The 12753-nt window shown below is 59.9% G+C and overlaps 1 protein-coding gene across 4 annotated transcripts in view; it reads right to left on the bottom strand.

Moving 5' to 3' along the window:
• Window positions 1-12753, bottom strand: part of AHRR (aryl hydrocarbon receptor repressor) — a 74398-nt gene that overhangs the window by 36256 nt on the left and 25389 nt on the right. For 2 of the 4 annotated variants that reach the window (XM_057540284.1, XM_057540285.1), the window contains exon 4: window positions 4611-4702. In XM_057540284.1, coding sequence (XP_057396267.1) covers window positions 4611-4702 — 92 coding nt within the window. Of the gene's footprint in view, window positions 1-4610; window positions 4703-4780; window positions 4917-7475; window positions 8464-9538; window positions 11091-12753 lie in introns of those variants that run through there. The other 2 variants (XM_057540286.1, XM_057540287.1) reach the window with 2 other exon arrangements.

Raw genomic sequence — 12753 nt, 5'->3', positions numbered from 1 at the left:
TGTGAAAGGTCAGACACACAATCTATGCACCAGGACAGAGAGTCCAGAAACAGACACAAAAATGTGGCCAACTGATTTTTTACGAAGGTGTAAAGGCAATTCAGCGGAGAAAGGATCAACTTTCAAATAAATGGTTCTGAAAGAACTGGAATTCATATGCAAAAAAAGTAAATCTTGACCTATGCCTCCCACCTTACACCAAGTTAACTAAAAATGGATCACAGACTTCAGTGTAAAACTTAAAACTGAATGTAAGAGTATAAAACATTGGACTCAAACATAAAAGAAAAATCTTTGTAACCTTAGGGTAGGTAAAGAGTTGTTGCACGTGACACCAAAATCATGACCTATTAAAAAAAATGGATAGACTGGACTTTGTGAAAGTTAAATACTTTCACTCTCTGCAAGGCCTTGTCAAGAGAATGAAAAGACAAGCCAGGTTGGGAGCAAATACTACAGAAGCTACATGCAACAAGGACACTTGTCCAGAACATTTATATGAGCTCTAAACTCAACAAACAACCTGATTTTTTTTTCTTTCTTTTTTTTTTTTTAGTGGACAAAGCCTTGAACAGACAGTTCACAAGGAGGATCTGGGGCTTCCCTGGTGGCGCAGTGGTTAAGAATCTGCCTGCCAATGCAGGGGACACGGGTTCGAGCCCTGGTCTGGGAGGATCCCACATGCCGCGGAGCAACTAGGCCCGCGAGCCACAGCTACTGAGCCTGCGCGTCTGGAGCCTGTGCTCCCAACAAGAGAGGCCGCGATAGTGAGAGAGGCCCGCGCACCGCGATGAAGAGTGGCCCATGAAGAGTGGCCCCCGCTTGACGCAACTGGAGAAAGCCCTCGCACAGAAACGAAGACCCAACACAGCCAAAATAAATAAATAAATAAATTTAAAAAAAAAAACAAGGAGGATCTGTGGGTGGCAAATAGACACATGAAAAGATGCTCAGCACCATTAGTCATGAGGGAAATGCAAACTAAAACCATAGTGAGAGTCCAGCTATCAAAGCTGCTTTGTAATACTGTGCGAACCAGGGACTTGCCGCAGCTGGAGCTCCCGTTCCCTGCTGGCGGGGACGCATCGGCACAGCTACCTTGGAAAGCAGAGTGGCAATTTCTTACAAAGGTTAAGCACACACATATGTAGGTATCAGCCAAACAAAAGGAAAACCTATGTTCAGAGAAAAACCTGTGTGTGAATGTTTATCGCAGCTTTACTCATAGTCAGCACATCCTGGAAACAACCCCGATGGCCTCAGCCGTTGGGTGGGCAAGCGCTGTGAGACGCCCACAACATGGGTGATGGATACTCAGGTGGAGGACGTAGCAGCGGAGCCTGGGGGCGGGTGTGGCTGCAAATGGACAGCAGGAGGGAAACCCGGGGGTGGAGGAATTGCTCAGTGTTCTCACCCTACACTCCCCAAAAGAACTCAGTTAGGAAGTGTCCCATGCAGCACAGGACACCCGAACTCCAGCCAGGGTCAAGTGATCAGAGTGTCTTCCGGCCGGACAGGCCTGAACTCGACGGCCCTGCAGCCCAGCTTGGACGGAGGGTGAGCCCCGGGCGTGGCGCTGACCACACACCCAAGGTCGGTGCTTCCAGAACCACGTCGGCCCTCCTCCCCCACTCCCACGCCTCCTCCACCCCTCCCAGTGCCTGTACCAAGGTGCTCACTGGCGGCAGCTCTGCTGGGTCCTGGCTTCCCCGGGGGAGCTTCCAAACATGGACCAAGAGACTGGGCGTCCAGTCCCACCCCAACGGGGACCCTGAACAAGCCCCTAACGGCTCCAATTCTTGGTTGTTTCATGTTAAAATCACAGATGTTAGACCACAGTCACTCTTAATGTCTGTGTCAGCTCTAAATCTTATAGGAATTGATGACAGTTTATCTTCAAGAGGCTGAAGATTGGAAATAAAACCTAGGATTTTCTTGTTATTGTTGCTTGATTTGCTTATCTTGCTCTGTTTGGGAATATTTTTCACTTGCAAATTAGTCTCTAATCCCCAAGTTTGAGAATCACTGCTCTGGCACTGCTGTGAAGGGCCCTCGTCATATAACCAACACTGATTCCAATCAAAGGGAGCTTCCAGAAACATCCTGTGGCTACAGAGAACGTTGGATATGAAGGCGGCCACCTCAGGAGCCGCTGGACCTCATTCTCCAAAATGGAGCAGGCGGGTGGGCACCCTTCTGGCCTGGCCAGGGAGCCCGGTGGGCAGGGTGTGCACCAGGGCAGGCCGTGGTGCCCAGAGCAGATGGGCAGCAGACCCAGACCCCTCAGCCTCAGGACCTCTTCTTGAGAAAGTCCACCCGGCGGGTCGCTCCCCAGACGTCCCCAGGCCAGACACAGGACGCACCGCCTCCCCTGGCCCCAGGCCCCCAGGAGCTTGTGGGGACCTGGGAGTCAGGCCTGGTCATCACATCTTGGGCTTCAGCCTCAGCCAGGACGCAGGGCGGCCGTCCACATCCTGAGGCCCCAGGGACGACTTAATAGTCCAGGCTTCGAGGCACACCCACGAGCGAAAGGCCCGAGGCGCCCCCGGCCCGCGCCCGCCTCCCGAAGGCAGGACAGCCTTGCGGTGCCGCAGCTCTGCACCCGCTGGAGAAGCAGGAAGAGTGTGGCCCTGGGCACAGAGGTGAGGACAGTGCCCTAGCACTAACTGGGAGATCGGGCTGTGTGCATTGGCTTCTGTATTTATAGCTCAGAACAAAAGTTTAAAGAAGATTTTATGGCTAAGATGTCATTTTAATTTTGAACATGAATAAGAAAAAGAGCACTGCCAGCTATCTTTTGCCAAGAATACAATTCAAACTGGCAGGACATTTTCAGCTCCATGTTTACCAGCACCGACAGAAAAAAACAGTTGCGAAGGAAAAATAACAATATTTAAGATTTGCTTCCTAAAAACCTGATGAATAACAAATATGGAAACACTTCCTCTACCGAAAGCACGACATCTCCAAAAGCACGCTGCCCTTAGGCCCACTCTCCGCTCCCGCCGGGCTCCAGGGGTGGGAGGCCCGGGCTCCCCACACAGGAGACTCAAACGTGGACCCCGCTGCCTGCGAGAGCGTCAGTCCTCGCCCGTTCTCATCTCCTTAGAAAGCAAAAGGCCTCTAAGCTCATAGACCCTCAAAGCACATCCAGACCCCTCAGCAGGGGCCGAGAGCTTGGGGGGCCACGCTGGCTGGGCGGGTGGGAGAGCAGAGGGCAGGACGCAGCGCCCGCACGATGAGAAGGTGCGGCGTGAGGAGGGGACGCCAGGGCGAGCGGAGTCCGAGGAGACGCGGGCACAACTGGAGGAGCCGGGCGGCCACTGCTGACCGCAGCCAGAGCCCGGCCGCCAGTCCCGCCGCCTGGCAGCCCATCCTCTCTTCCCGGTCAGCGTCTGACGCTTCTAGTAAAAAGCTGCAGTAACGTGGAGAGAGGCTGCCGGCCTCCGAGGGGCTTGGCTGAGGTGGGACAGAGAGGGCGTCTCGTGGACGAGACGGAGGGGGCCGCGGGGGAAGCGGGGTGCTGCGGGCGCTGCCGTGCTCAGCCCTGTGTCCCCCGTGGGAGGCGCTGGCCCCGGGGCCCGGGGACGTGAACGGGAGCTGACCGCTGTGGTCATTCCCGTCGAGCTGGCGAGGGCGCCAAGCCCAGAGCCACAGGTGCGGGAGGGGCTCCGGCCGACGGAGCGGCCTGGGCTGCAGACCAGCGCCTGGAGGAAGCCGATGGGCTCCTGCCCGGCGGAGCTTCTCCCAGCGGAAGCGGCACCAATCCTGAGCCACGTCTGCCCCTCATCGGGTCAACCTAACAGACGCACCGAACGTCGGGGGTGCGGAGGGCATGGAGGACGCCGCTGGCCTCCCGTGGGGGGGGCAGAGCTGCCCGCCCAGCAGGGCTCTAGGGCCCGAGGTAGACAGGCAGGGAGACACGTGGGCCCGGCTCTCCTGGCACGGCCAGGGAGGCGCGGCTCCGGGGTCACCTCGACGGCCGGTTGAGGGGCAGCGGGCCACGGGCCCCTCTCCCGCAGCGCCCACACTGTCCTGCGCAGGGTCGGCCTGCATCCCCCCAGCCCCTTGGAGGAGGGGCAGACCAGGGCCTGAGTCTCTGTAGCGGAGGCCGCGGCACCCTCGCTCTGTGATTTGATCCAACCCAGGAAGCTCCACCTCCTCTTTTCTGGTTTAAGAAACGGACCCACGAGCAACGGGGTCAGGAAAGGCAGTTCAGGACCAGCCGGCGGGGTCTATCTCAGGTGAGAAGGCCAGCCCGGTGGGGGGGGGGGTGCCCAGCGTGTAGTACCGACAACAGGACAGCCGGCTCGCCTGCTGGACCTGGGACGCACAATGCACAGTCTTCTGTCCTCACTTTGAGGGGTAAAAAGCCCACTCAATTTTTCATTGGGTTCTCCCGTTGACAAGCAAAAGCAGAAAATGCAGAACAGAAAATGATTTTCAGATTTGAAACTCAGGGGCCTCGAGGTCACCGCCTGTGCCGCCCCCGGGGGTTCCTGGAGCGACACCCCGCAACCCTTCCTGAGGCTTAACTTCCCAGTGGCTGTAAGCGGTCACAACCGAGGCCCACGGGGACACGGCCGCACGCGACACGGGCAAGGGCTCACCTCCAGCAGCAGCCTTCCCTCCAGCACGGCAGACCCTCCACGCGGGTCCCTGTCTCCTGGTGAGGGGGCACCGGCCGCCGGCTGCTGCAGGGCTGTCGGAGGAGAGCACAGTTAGTGACGGGCCCCCAACGCTTCTCCAACTGCCACCCACCCTCCGCAGGCACGCTGACCTGTGGTCTCCTCGCTGCCCAGACACCCAGGGCGGTGGGCGGGGCAGCTGGGTGGGAGCCGGGTGACATTCGGGGGATCGGGACTTCACGGCTAGGCCGCACCTGAGGACCCCGCCCCACTCTGCTCCCCAGAAACTGCACTCCCCCTCCCCTCCTGCAACCCCCTTAACCCCCCTCCCCACCTCAGGGACTCTCCGGGGGTCCCCAAAGACCCAAGCATGGGTAGGTCCCCAAACTGGACACCACTGGTCTGGGTAAGCAATCACCGGCCTGGACCCCCACGTGCCCCTCACCCATCCCTCCCTCCTGGAGCCCCCGCCCCTCACACAGAGTGGAGCAGCCAATACCCACAGCGGGCGGGCATGCCCTGCAGGCTCACGCTGCCTCTTCCAACCCCCCCCCCCCCCGTCCGGCCTCACGTCCACTTGGGGCGAAAAGCTCAGACAGACAGATGTGCAGGTCAGACAGACAGACGTCATCCACATCCCAGCCCCTGGCACTTGGTGGGGGACCCCCAACTCCGTGCTCAGCATCATCGGCACCGGGGAATTATGGGGGCCGCTGGGGGCTGCTGAAGGCCCAGGCATTAAAGGGGGTCCCGGCCGGGAGCGGGCCTGGCGCTGGTGCCTCTGTGGAGGCTGGGAGGGCTGTGCCTACCGTTCCCCTCATTTAGGGGAAATGCCAGCGCCACCAAGGGCCCTGCAGGCGGTCCCTGCCTCGTCTGGTTTTGGGGTAAAATATAACCACAGCATGGGACTCTCCAGCATTTCTCTTTCAAAACCAGCAAGCTGTGCTGGACTTTCCCTCCAGGGCGTATCCGCTCCCCCAGGCGCTGGTCAGAAATGCAGGGTCCCAGGCCCCAGGACAGCAGGCCCCCAACGTGCTCTCCAGGTTGGGCCAGGACCCCTGTGGACCGAGACCCCTCACACACACACACAGACACACACACAGACACACACACACACACAGAGGCAGTGGCCAAGGTGGCCCTTCATTTACACCCCAGACGCCAGGCTCAGGGCATCCACAGGGGCAAAGTGCACGATGCAGAGGCCCTCAGAGAGGCCCCTGGACGGTGGCCCTTGGTGGCCCTGCCATGGCCTTCAGTCTCCGCTGGTCTCTCCGTCCCTCCCTCTCCCAGAAGCTTCGCTTCATCGCCTTCCTCTCCTGCACTAGATACAACAAGAAACGAACGCATTTCCTCGAGGGAAAACAGGTGTGTTCCGGGAAAGACGACAGGCACACCTGGGTCCCTGGGCAGAGATGCAGACGCCGTGTGTGCCGCAGACGCCCAGGCCTCCCTTCCCAACCGAAACCCGCCAGCAGCCAAGCTCCCCTCGAGGCTGCTGGTTTTCAAGGCAGTGAGACAGCTCTGAGCAGAGAAGCCAGAGGCGTTAACTGACGTTTAATCCATTTTGTGCTCCACTCTGCTCAGAAAGCTGAGAGGTGAGCGCATGAAACTCATAGAGCTCGGATTAGTCAGGCCCAGGAGGAGCCCGCCGAGAGGCGCCATGTCCCCGAGGGAACCTTCTGGCGTCAGAATGCTCCGAGCCTCTGACAGAGGGTCACACAGACCCCGTGCTCTGCTCTCAGGGGCTGAGAAAGCTCAAGGAGGGAAACGCCGACCGGACCGGCGGGGGCCCGGGTCCCACTCCCGCCCCTCCCCGCAGCCCCCTGACAGCACAAGGCCACGTCTCCCAGCTGGGTGGGCAGAGCCCAAGCGGGCCTGGGCGGACGTGGGGTCACAGCAGCGGGGCTGGGGGGCAGGACCCCGCCTCGGCGCGCCCAGGGGGACCGCCACAGTCCAGACCGCCAAGGCCTGCCCGCCACACACGCCGCTGCAGGGGCCGCCCCGGCTCCAGCCAGCTCCCCGCCCCCGTGCGCGCTGGGCTGGGGGCAAGGGGCCGTTGGGACGGGGCTTCCCTGCTCCCCGGGCCTGCGGACGCCGAGCGGGCTGTGCTGCCGCCCACGCCGGAGGCTGGGGAGCCCCAGGCGGTGACGTCACCGCGGCGGACGCGGTTCGCCGACCCCCGCCGGGACCCAGCCCCACTCCGCGACGCACAGACAGATGCGCTCGGTCGCCCCCCGACGTGCAGGGGCCACGGCCCGCACGGGGGCAGCCGTGGCGGGGGCGGGCGGGGGTCCTCTCCTAACCTCCCTCCCCTGCCGCCCCCCCGTGGCGCCCCAGCCTCGCGTGCGCCCCCGCCGGGCACCCGCACTTCCCTCCTCCGCAGCCACATTCCGCGGGGCACGCCCGGCGGGGGCCTCCTCGGGCTCCTGTCACGCGATGGAGCGTCAGCGCGGCAGTGACAGCCGCCTGGACCCCGGCCAGGGCCTCGCGTGCGAGCAGGGCCGCCAGCGCGCCCCACCCCCAGGCCTGTGGTGAGACTAGAAGAAACCGAATGTGATTCCGAGGCTGTCCCGGAGGCCCAGCCAGGGTGGGGGGCGCCTTCCCGAAAACTCATCTGAGCCGACAGCCTCGGCCCCCAGGTCAGGAGCGCCCGGAAGTTGACTCAGGGCAGCAAACTCCAGGCCCGCAGGCTGCGGGGGCCAGTCCTCTTCGGGGGGGGGGGACAGTCCGGAGGGGGGAGCAGCCCCGAGAGGGGAGCGCCCGCGGCGGTGGGGAGAGAGAGCCGCTGGGGGAAGAGCCCCGGGGCGGGGGAGCCGCCCGCGCTCCCAGCAGCTCTGCCGTCACCTGGGTCCGGTACTTCGTCCCAGCGTCTCTCTGCAGGGTGCCGCTTCCTCTCCTCTCCCTGCTACCACACGTCTCACCCGAGGGTCTGACCCGGAGGGAGCCCAGCTCCCGCTGAGCGGGGCCCTGGAGGGGAGGCAGGGCTCTGGGCAGGGGCCGCTGCAGGCGGACCCCGGCCCCATCGCCGGCGCCCTCTCCGCCCGGTCTCCCTCGTGACAAGGGGCAAGCCCGCCGCCACGGCTCGCCCCGCCCCCGCCTGCTCCTGGTCGCTCCTGGCAACAGGCCGGGGAGAAAAGCTGGCAGGGAGCAGGTGTGTGGGGCGGGGGTCCACGGGGAGTTGGTGAAAGTGTGCAGAGAAGGAGTCGCTGTGGCCCCCTAGGCCCCGCGAGAAGGGACGTTTGGGGACGGGGTTGTGGGGAGCAGTGCCCCAAGGCCCGGCGCTCGAGGCGTCCCCTGCGGTCCAGCCAGGGGCGGAAAGGCCTGTCACGTCGAAGGGCCTCGTGCCCCTGGTGAGCCGCTGTCCCCAGAAAGGGGGCCAAGCCACGTGAGACGGGACCCCCGGTGGCACCCGCGTCCCCTCAGCCCCACCCTGTGGGCAGCTGGCCCTCCTCCTGCCCAGCCTAGCCTGAGGGGCAGTGGCAGGTGGGAGCGGCCAAGAGCCCTGGTCCCACGGAAGCCGTCCTCCCGCAGCGCAGAGCCCGGGCCGCCTCTGGTCTGTAGACAGAGCTCAGGGTCTCGAGGCAGAAGGGGAGGCCCAGCCAGGGCCGCCCCTCCCGGAGATGAACGGGCTCCCAGGGGCTCGCGCAGCCCAGCCTGGACCCTGAGACCAGCCTGGACCCGCTGCTCCGCCTGGAGCCCTGGCTCCCTCCCCCACTCAGGCCCGAGCTCAGCCGCACTTGAGGTTCTCACTGCCCGGTCCAGGCTGTCCACCAACTGGCTGTAGAATCAACCGGAACCAGCCTTCCTCTCACTTCCTTGATTTCTCGCATACCTGAAAAGGCTCATTTGGAACAGAGAGAACGTGAGGGATCGTCGTGGAGACAGTGGACGTCCCCGTGAATATGCTGCACACACAGCCGTAGGGGGAGGGTAAGAATGGAAAGGCCACTGCCCTTTGGGGCTCAGACTGGGGCTGACTGCACCCCTCCGGCCCCACCCGGTACCCAGCTTCCTTCCGCATCCTTCCCACAGAGGAGACTCGGGGCAGTTACCACCCTGGGCCGAGCCCTGGGCCATGGACACCCCGCCCCCACCAGCAGCTTCTCAGGGGTCCTGTGCCTGGGTCTGGCCCCTGAGGGGTGCCAAGTGCTCCCGGTGGAGGAGAAACCAGAAGACGCCCCATCTCTGCCCCTAGATGGTGCGTGACACCCAGAAGCCACTTTGATCCCAGCCAGCTCCTCAGGGGACAGGACAGCTGAGCCCAGACTGTGGGGCACACTGAATTTGGGACGTGTAGGGCTGTCCCGGGATTGGGGTACAGGACTTCTGCCACCCGGGGTGATTGAGAGAGAAGCTGGGGACACCACAGGAAGCTGGGCTGAACCTCCGATTCTGACCAGCTGCAGCTCCTGGGGTGGACAGGTCCACGTCCACAGCCCAGCCCCTGCTTTGAACGAACACATGCCTGGTGAAACCTGGCATCATCTCAGCATCGAGGGAGCACCCTAGGCTCTGCACTGTGCTCTGTGCAGCACACATGGCCTTGGCACCTGGGTCGTTTCCCCTCCAGCCCTGGTCCAGCAGCACGCTGGCCCCTAGGCCCTCGAGTTCAGGGCTGACATCCACGCTTGTCCGCGTGTCCCTCTGGAGGCAGCTGGCATGACCACGGCTCTGCCCTGCTCTCCCCCACGCTGTGCCCAGAGGGCAGGGTGGAGGGAAACAGTGAGCATGGAGCTCCCGGGACCCCAAGGAGCAGGCATGCCTCCCACTTCTGACCACTTCCAGCCCAGACCCCCTCAAAGGCCTGCTTAGCAGAGGAGCTGGGGCTCCGAGCAGGTGTCCTGGGAGCCTCAGCGCTCCCATAAGACGGGCATGGGCTGTCGTGAGGATCCAGCAAGGACACACACCTGAGGAGCTCTGAGCGGCGTGGGGCAGCGGGTGCCCCGTAAATGTCCTGATGTTCTGCGTCCACATCTTGTTGCCGCCAACTCAGCGCCAACCTCCACGAGGCCTGTGGATGGATGCCTGTGTCCCCAGATTCCTGGCCCCCCAGGGTGATGGTGTTAGGAGGGGCCTTTGGGTCGCAAGGGTGGAGCCCCACGAATGGGATTAGTGTCCTCATAAGAGACCCCAGGGAGCTCCCTCACCCCTTCCGCCACGTGGGGACAACCCAGAAGCGGTCCTCACCAGAGCCCGACCATGGGGCACCTGACCTCGGACCTCCAGCCTCCAGGACTGTGAGAAGTAAAGGTCTGTGTATTTGTCACAGCAGCCGAGCTGAGTAACCGGCGGGGCAAGTCCCTGGCGGCCGTCCCCCTCGTACGGCTGAGACCAGGCCCGGGGGCTGGGCGCGCAGGACCTTCCGGCGGGCTCCCCTGTCACCACCTGCGGGGCCCGGCACGCCCTCCTGTGAGTCAGAGGTCCAGGACGTGGGGGAACGACCGCCTTCACAGGCTGGGCTGTTAACCGGCTCCACTCACCACTGCTCCCACCGCCAGGCCCCACTCTGGGTGACCCTGGCGACAAGTCTTGGGGCCCAGAGGCCACGTGAGTCCAGGAGTTGACAGGAACCCTGAAGAGCCCCGGCTCACCTCTCCTGACACCCGCTCTTCTCCGTGATGCGCGGGCGTGCGGGGGGCTCCCATGCAGTGCAATGCACCTGCCGGGGGAGACCGGTGACCAGGCCTGGTGTCCGGGACGGGGCCAGACGGAGGGCGTGGAGCTCCCCGCCGCACTGTGCCTTCAGACCCCGCTGCAATCCTGGCCTCAAATTAATGGACCACTTAAGTTTTCAGACATTCAAACTCTCCTCCCTTCACTTTTCAAGAACTAAACGATAAACTCCTTGTTTTGCCTTTGGAAGATGAACATGAATCATACAGGCTGGAAGAAAGTGCTGTCTGCAGAGGACACTGCTGACTCTCAGTCTCCTTCTGGACAGGTTTTCTGCACCTGGGCCGCCAGGAACGGACTTGCTCGCCGAGTTCTGTGCTCTCGCATCCAGGGGTCCGCCTACCCAGCACGGGGAAGGTGGCAGGAAGCACTTGGGAAGAAAACAGCAGGAGCCAGAGGCGCTCTTACCTAACCACGGCGGGAGGCGGGTTGGGGAGGGGGCGCCAGCAGGCGGTACGGGCAGGGGTGCCCGTCCTTCCAAACCCCACAGCTAGGCTGCGGGAGAGGAGGGATTCAAACTGCCAGTCAAAGCCCCAAGTTCAGTTAGGCGAGAAGAAACTTCAGGAGTGTGAATAAACGTGCTCATTTCACGCAGAGCCGTACTTAGAAAACAGAAGAGTCCACCCCAGGATTATACTGCATCAGCTTGTGGACTTTCCTATGGCCGGGTCACTCGCTTGCCCACGGTCATTCATTTCTCCAGCCCCCGCCTGGGGACACAGGCGAGCACTGAGGGTCCCAGTGTGGCTGGAGGAGGCCTCCAGAGGGGGTGACTCTGAGCAAGGCCTAGAGGAGAGAGACCAGGGGGCCGGGCTGTGAGGAGGCCGCAGGTGAGCTGGGTCAGCAGCCCCCAGGATCCCCTCCCCACCCTCGAGACACTTGTCCCCACAGGCTGCTCCCCACCTGCTCACCCACTAATCTTAGCGTCCATTGATGTTTCTGGCCTGAATTATTCCTGCAATGGTTACCAACTGGGGATTTTATAATTCACCTCTTCTCTCTACAGTCATCCATCTAGAATGGATGTATTGTTAGGAAGAACTTTCTCTTAGTATTTATTTGTTCATTCACTTATTTACATCAGTGTGGATTTATGGAATCCCATTTTATTCGCTGGATTATAATCCATCACCATCCTTATTCATCTTAACGCTGAAACTGTCCCAGACCCGGCCAGGGGAGCCCCTTCAGGATGACTTGCATCCCAGGGCATGTCTCCTCACGCTCTGAGCACGGCCTGCTGTCCAGCACGGACATTCTAAGCTCATCGTGTCCTTTCTCTGCTCCAACTCTAGACGGAGGCCAGAAAGCCTCCTTTTAATGGTGAACCATGTCTGGACACCGAGATCTGAATGTAAGTTGTGCTCCCTGCTACTGGTGTGGCCCTTTCAGCAGACAGAGCTAGAACACACACACACACACACACACACACACACACACTTATATGTGTGTGTGCGTGTGAGTTCACACCGATACCTCCAGTTCCAATTCTACACCACAGGATTCAGTACAGAGTGGACTTATTTTTCCTTTAATATTTGATAGAAATTGCTTTAATTCTATCTGGGCCTAGATTTTCTCTGTGGGAAGATTTTAACCACTGCTTCAAATAGTCATGTGACTATTCAGGTTTTCTATTTCTTCTTGAGTCAATTTTAATAAGCTATATTTCTAGGCATTTATTATGTTTTCAAATTTATTGGCATAAATTTGTTCATGATAACCTCAACCCATCTTTTAAATATCTGCAGCATCTATAATTGTGTTCCTTTTACATTCCTAATACTATTTGCTATTTTTCCTGGATCAGTCTCACCAGATGTTTGTGTTTTTTTCATTTTAAAGGAACTCTATTGTATGTTTCCTTTCTATTTCACTAATATCTTCCCCTTTACTTTTTCCTTTCTTTGACTCTCCTTTTGTTTATTTTACTTTTCTTTATCAAAACTACAAAACTGGGGCTTCCCTGGTGGTGCAGTGGTAGACAATCTGCCTGCTAATGCAGGGGACACGGGTTCGAGCCCTGGTCTGGGAAGATCCCACATGCTGCGGAGCAACTAGGCCCGTGATCCACAACTACTGAGCCTGCGCGTCTGGAGCCTGTGCTCCGCAACAAGAGAGGCCACGATAGTGAGAGGCCCACGCACCGCGATGAAGAGTGGCCCCCACTTGCCACAACTAGAGAAAGCCCTCGCACAGAAACAAAGACCCAACACAGCCAAAAATAAATAAATAAATTAATTAATTTTAAAAAATTGTCTAAAAAAACCTGCAAAACTGAATGCTTAGCTCATTAATTTCAGCCCTCCTTCTTTTACATATAGACACTCAAGGTTATTTATTTATAAGAATTACATTAGCTGCATCCCACGCATTTTGATTTATAAATATTTTCTCAGTTCCATCAAGCTTTCTTCTTTGATCTATTTTATTTATAAATATGTTTATT

This window comes from Balaenoptera acutorostrata, chromosome 2, assembly GCF_949987535.1.
Source record: "Balaenoptera acutorostrata chromosome 2, mBalAcu1.1, whole genome shotgun sequence".
Taxonomy (NCBI): domain Eukaryota; kingdom Metazoa; phylum Chordata; class Mammalia; order Artiodactyla; family Balaenopteridae; genus Balaenoptera; species Balaenoptera acutorostrata.
This window is presented reverse-complemented; position numbering and strand designations above follow the sequence as displayed.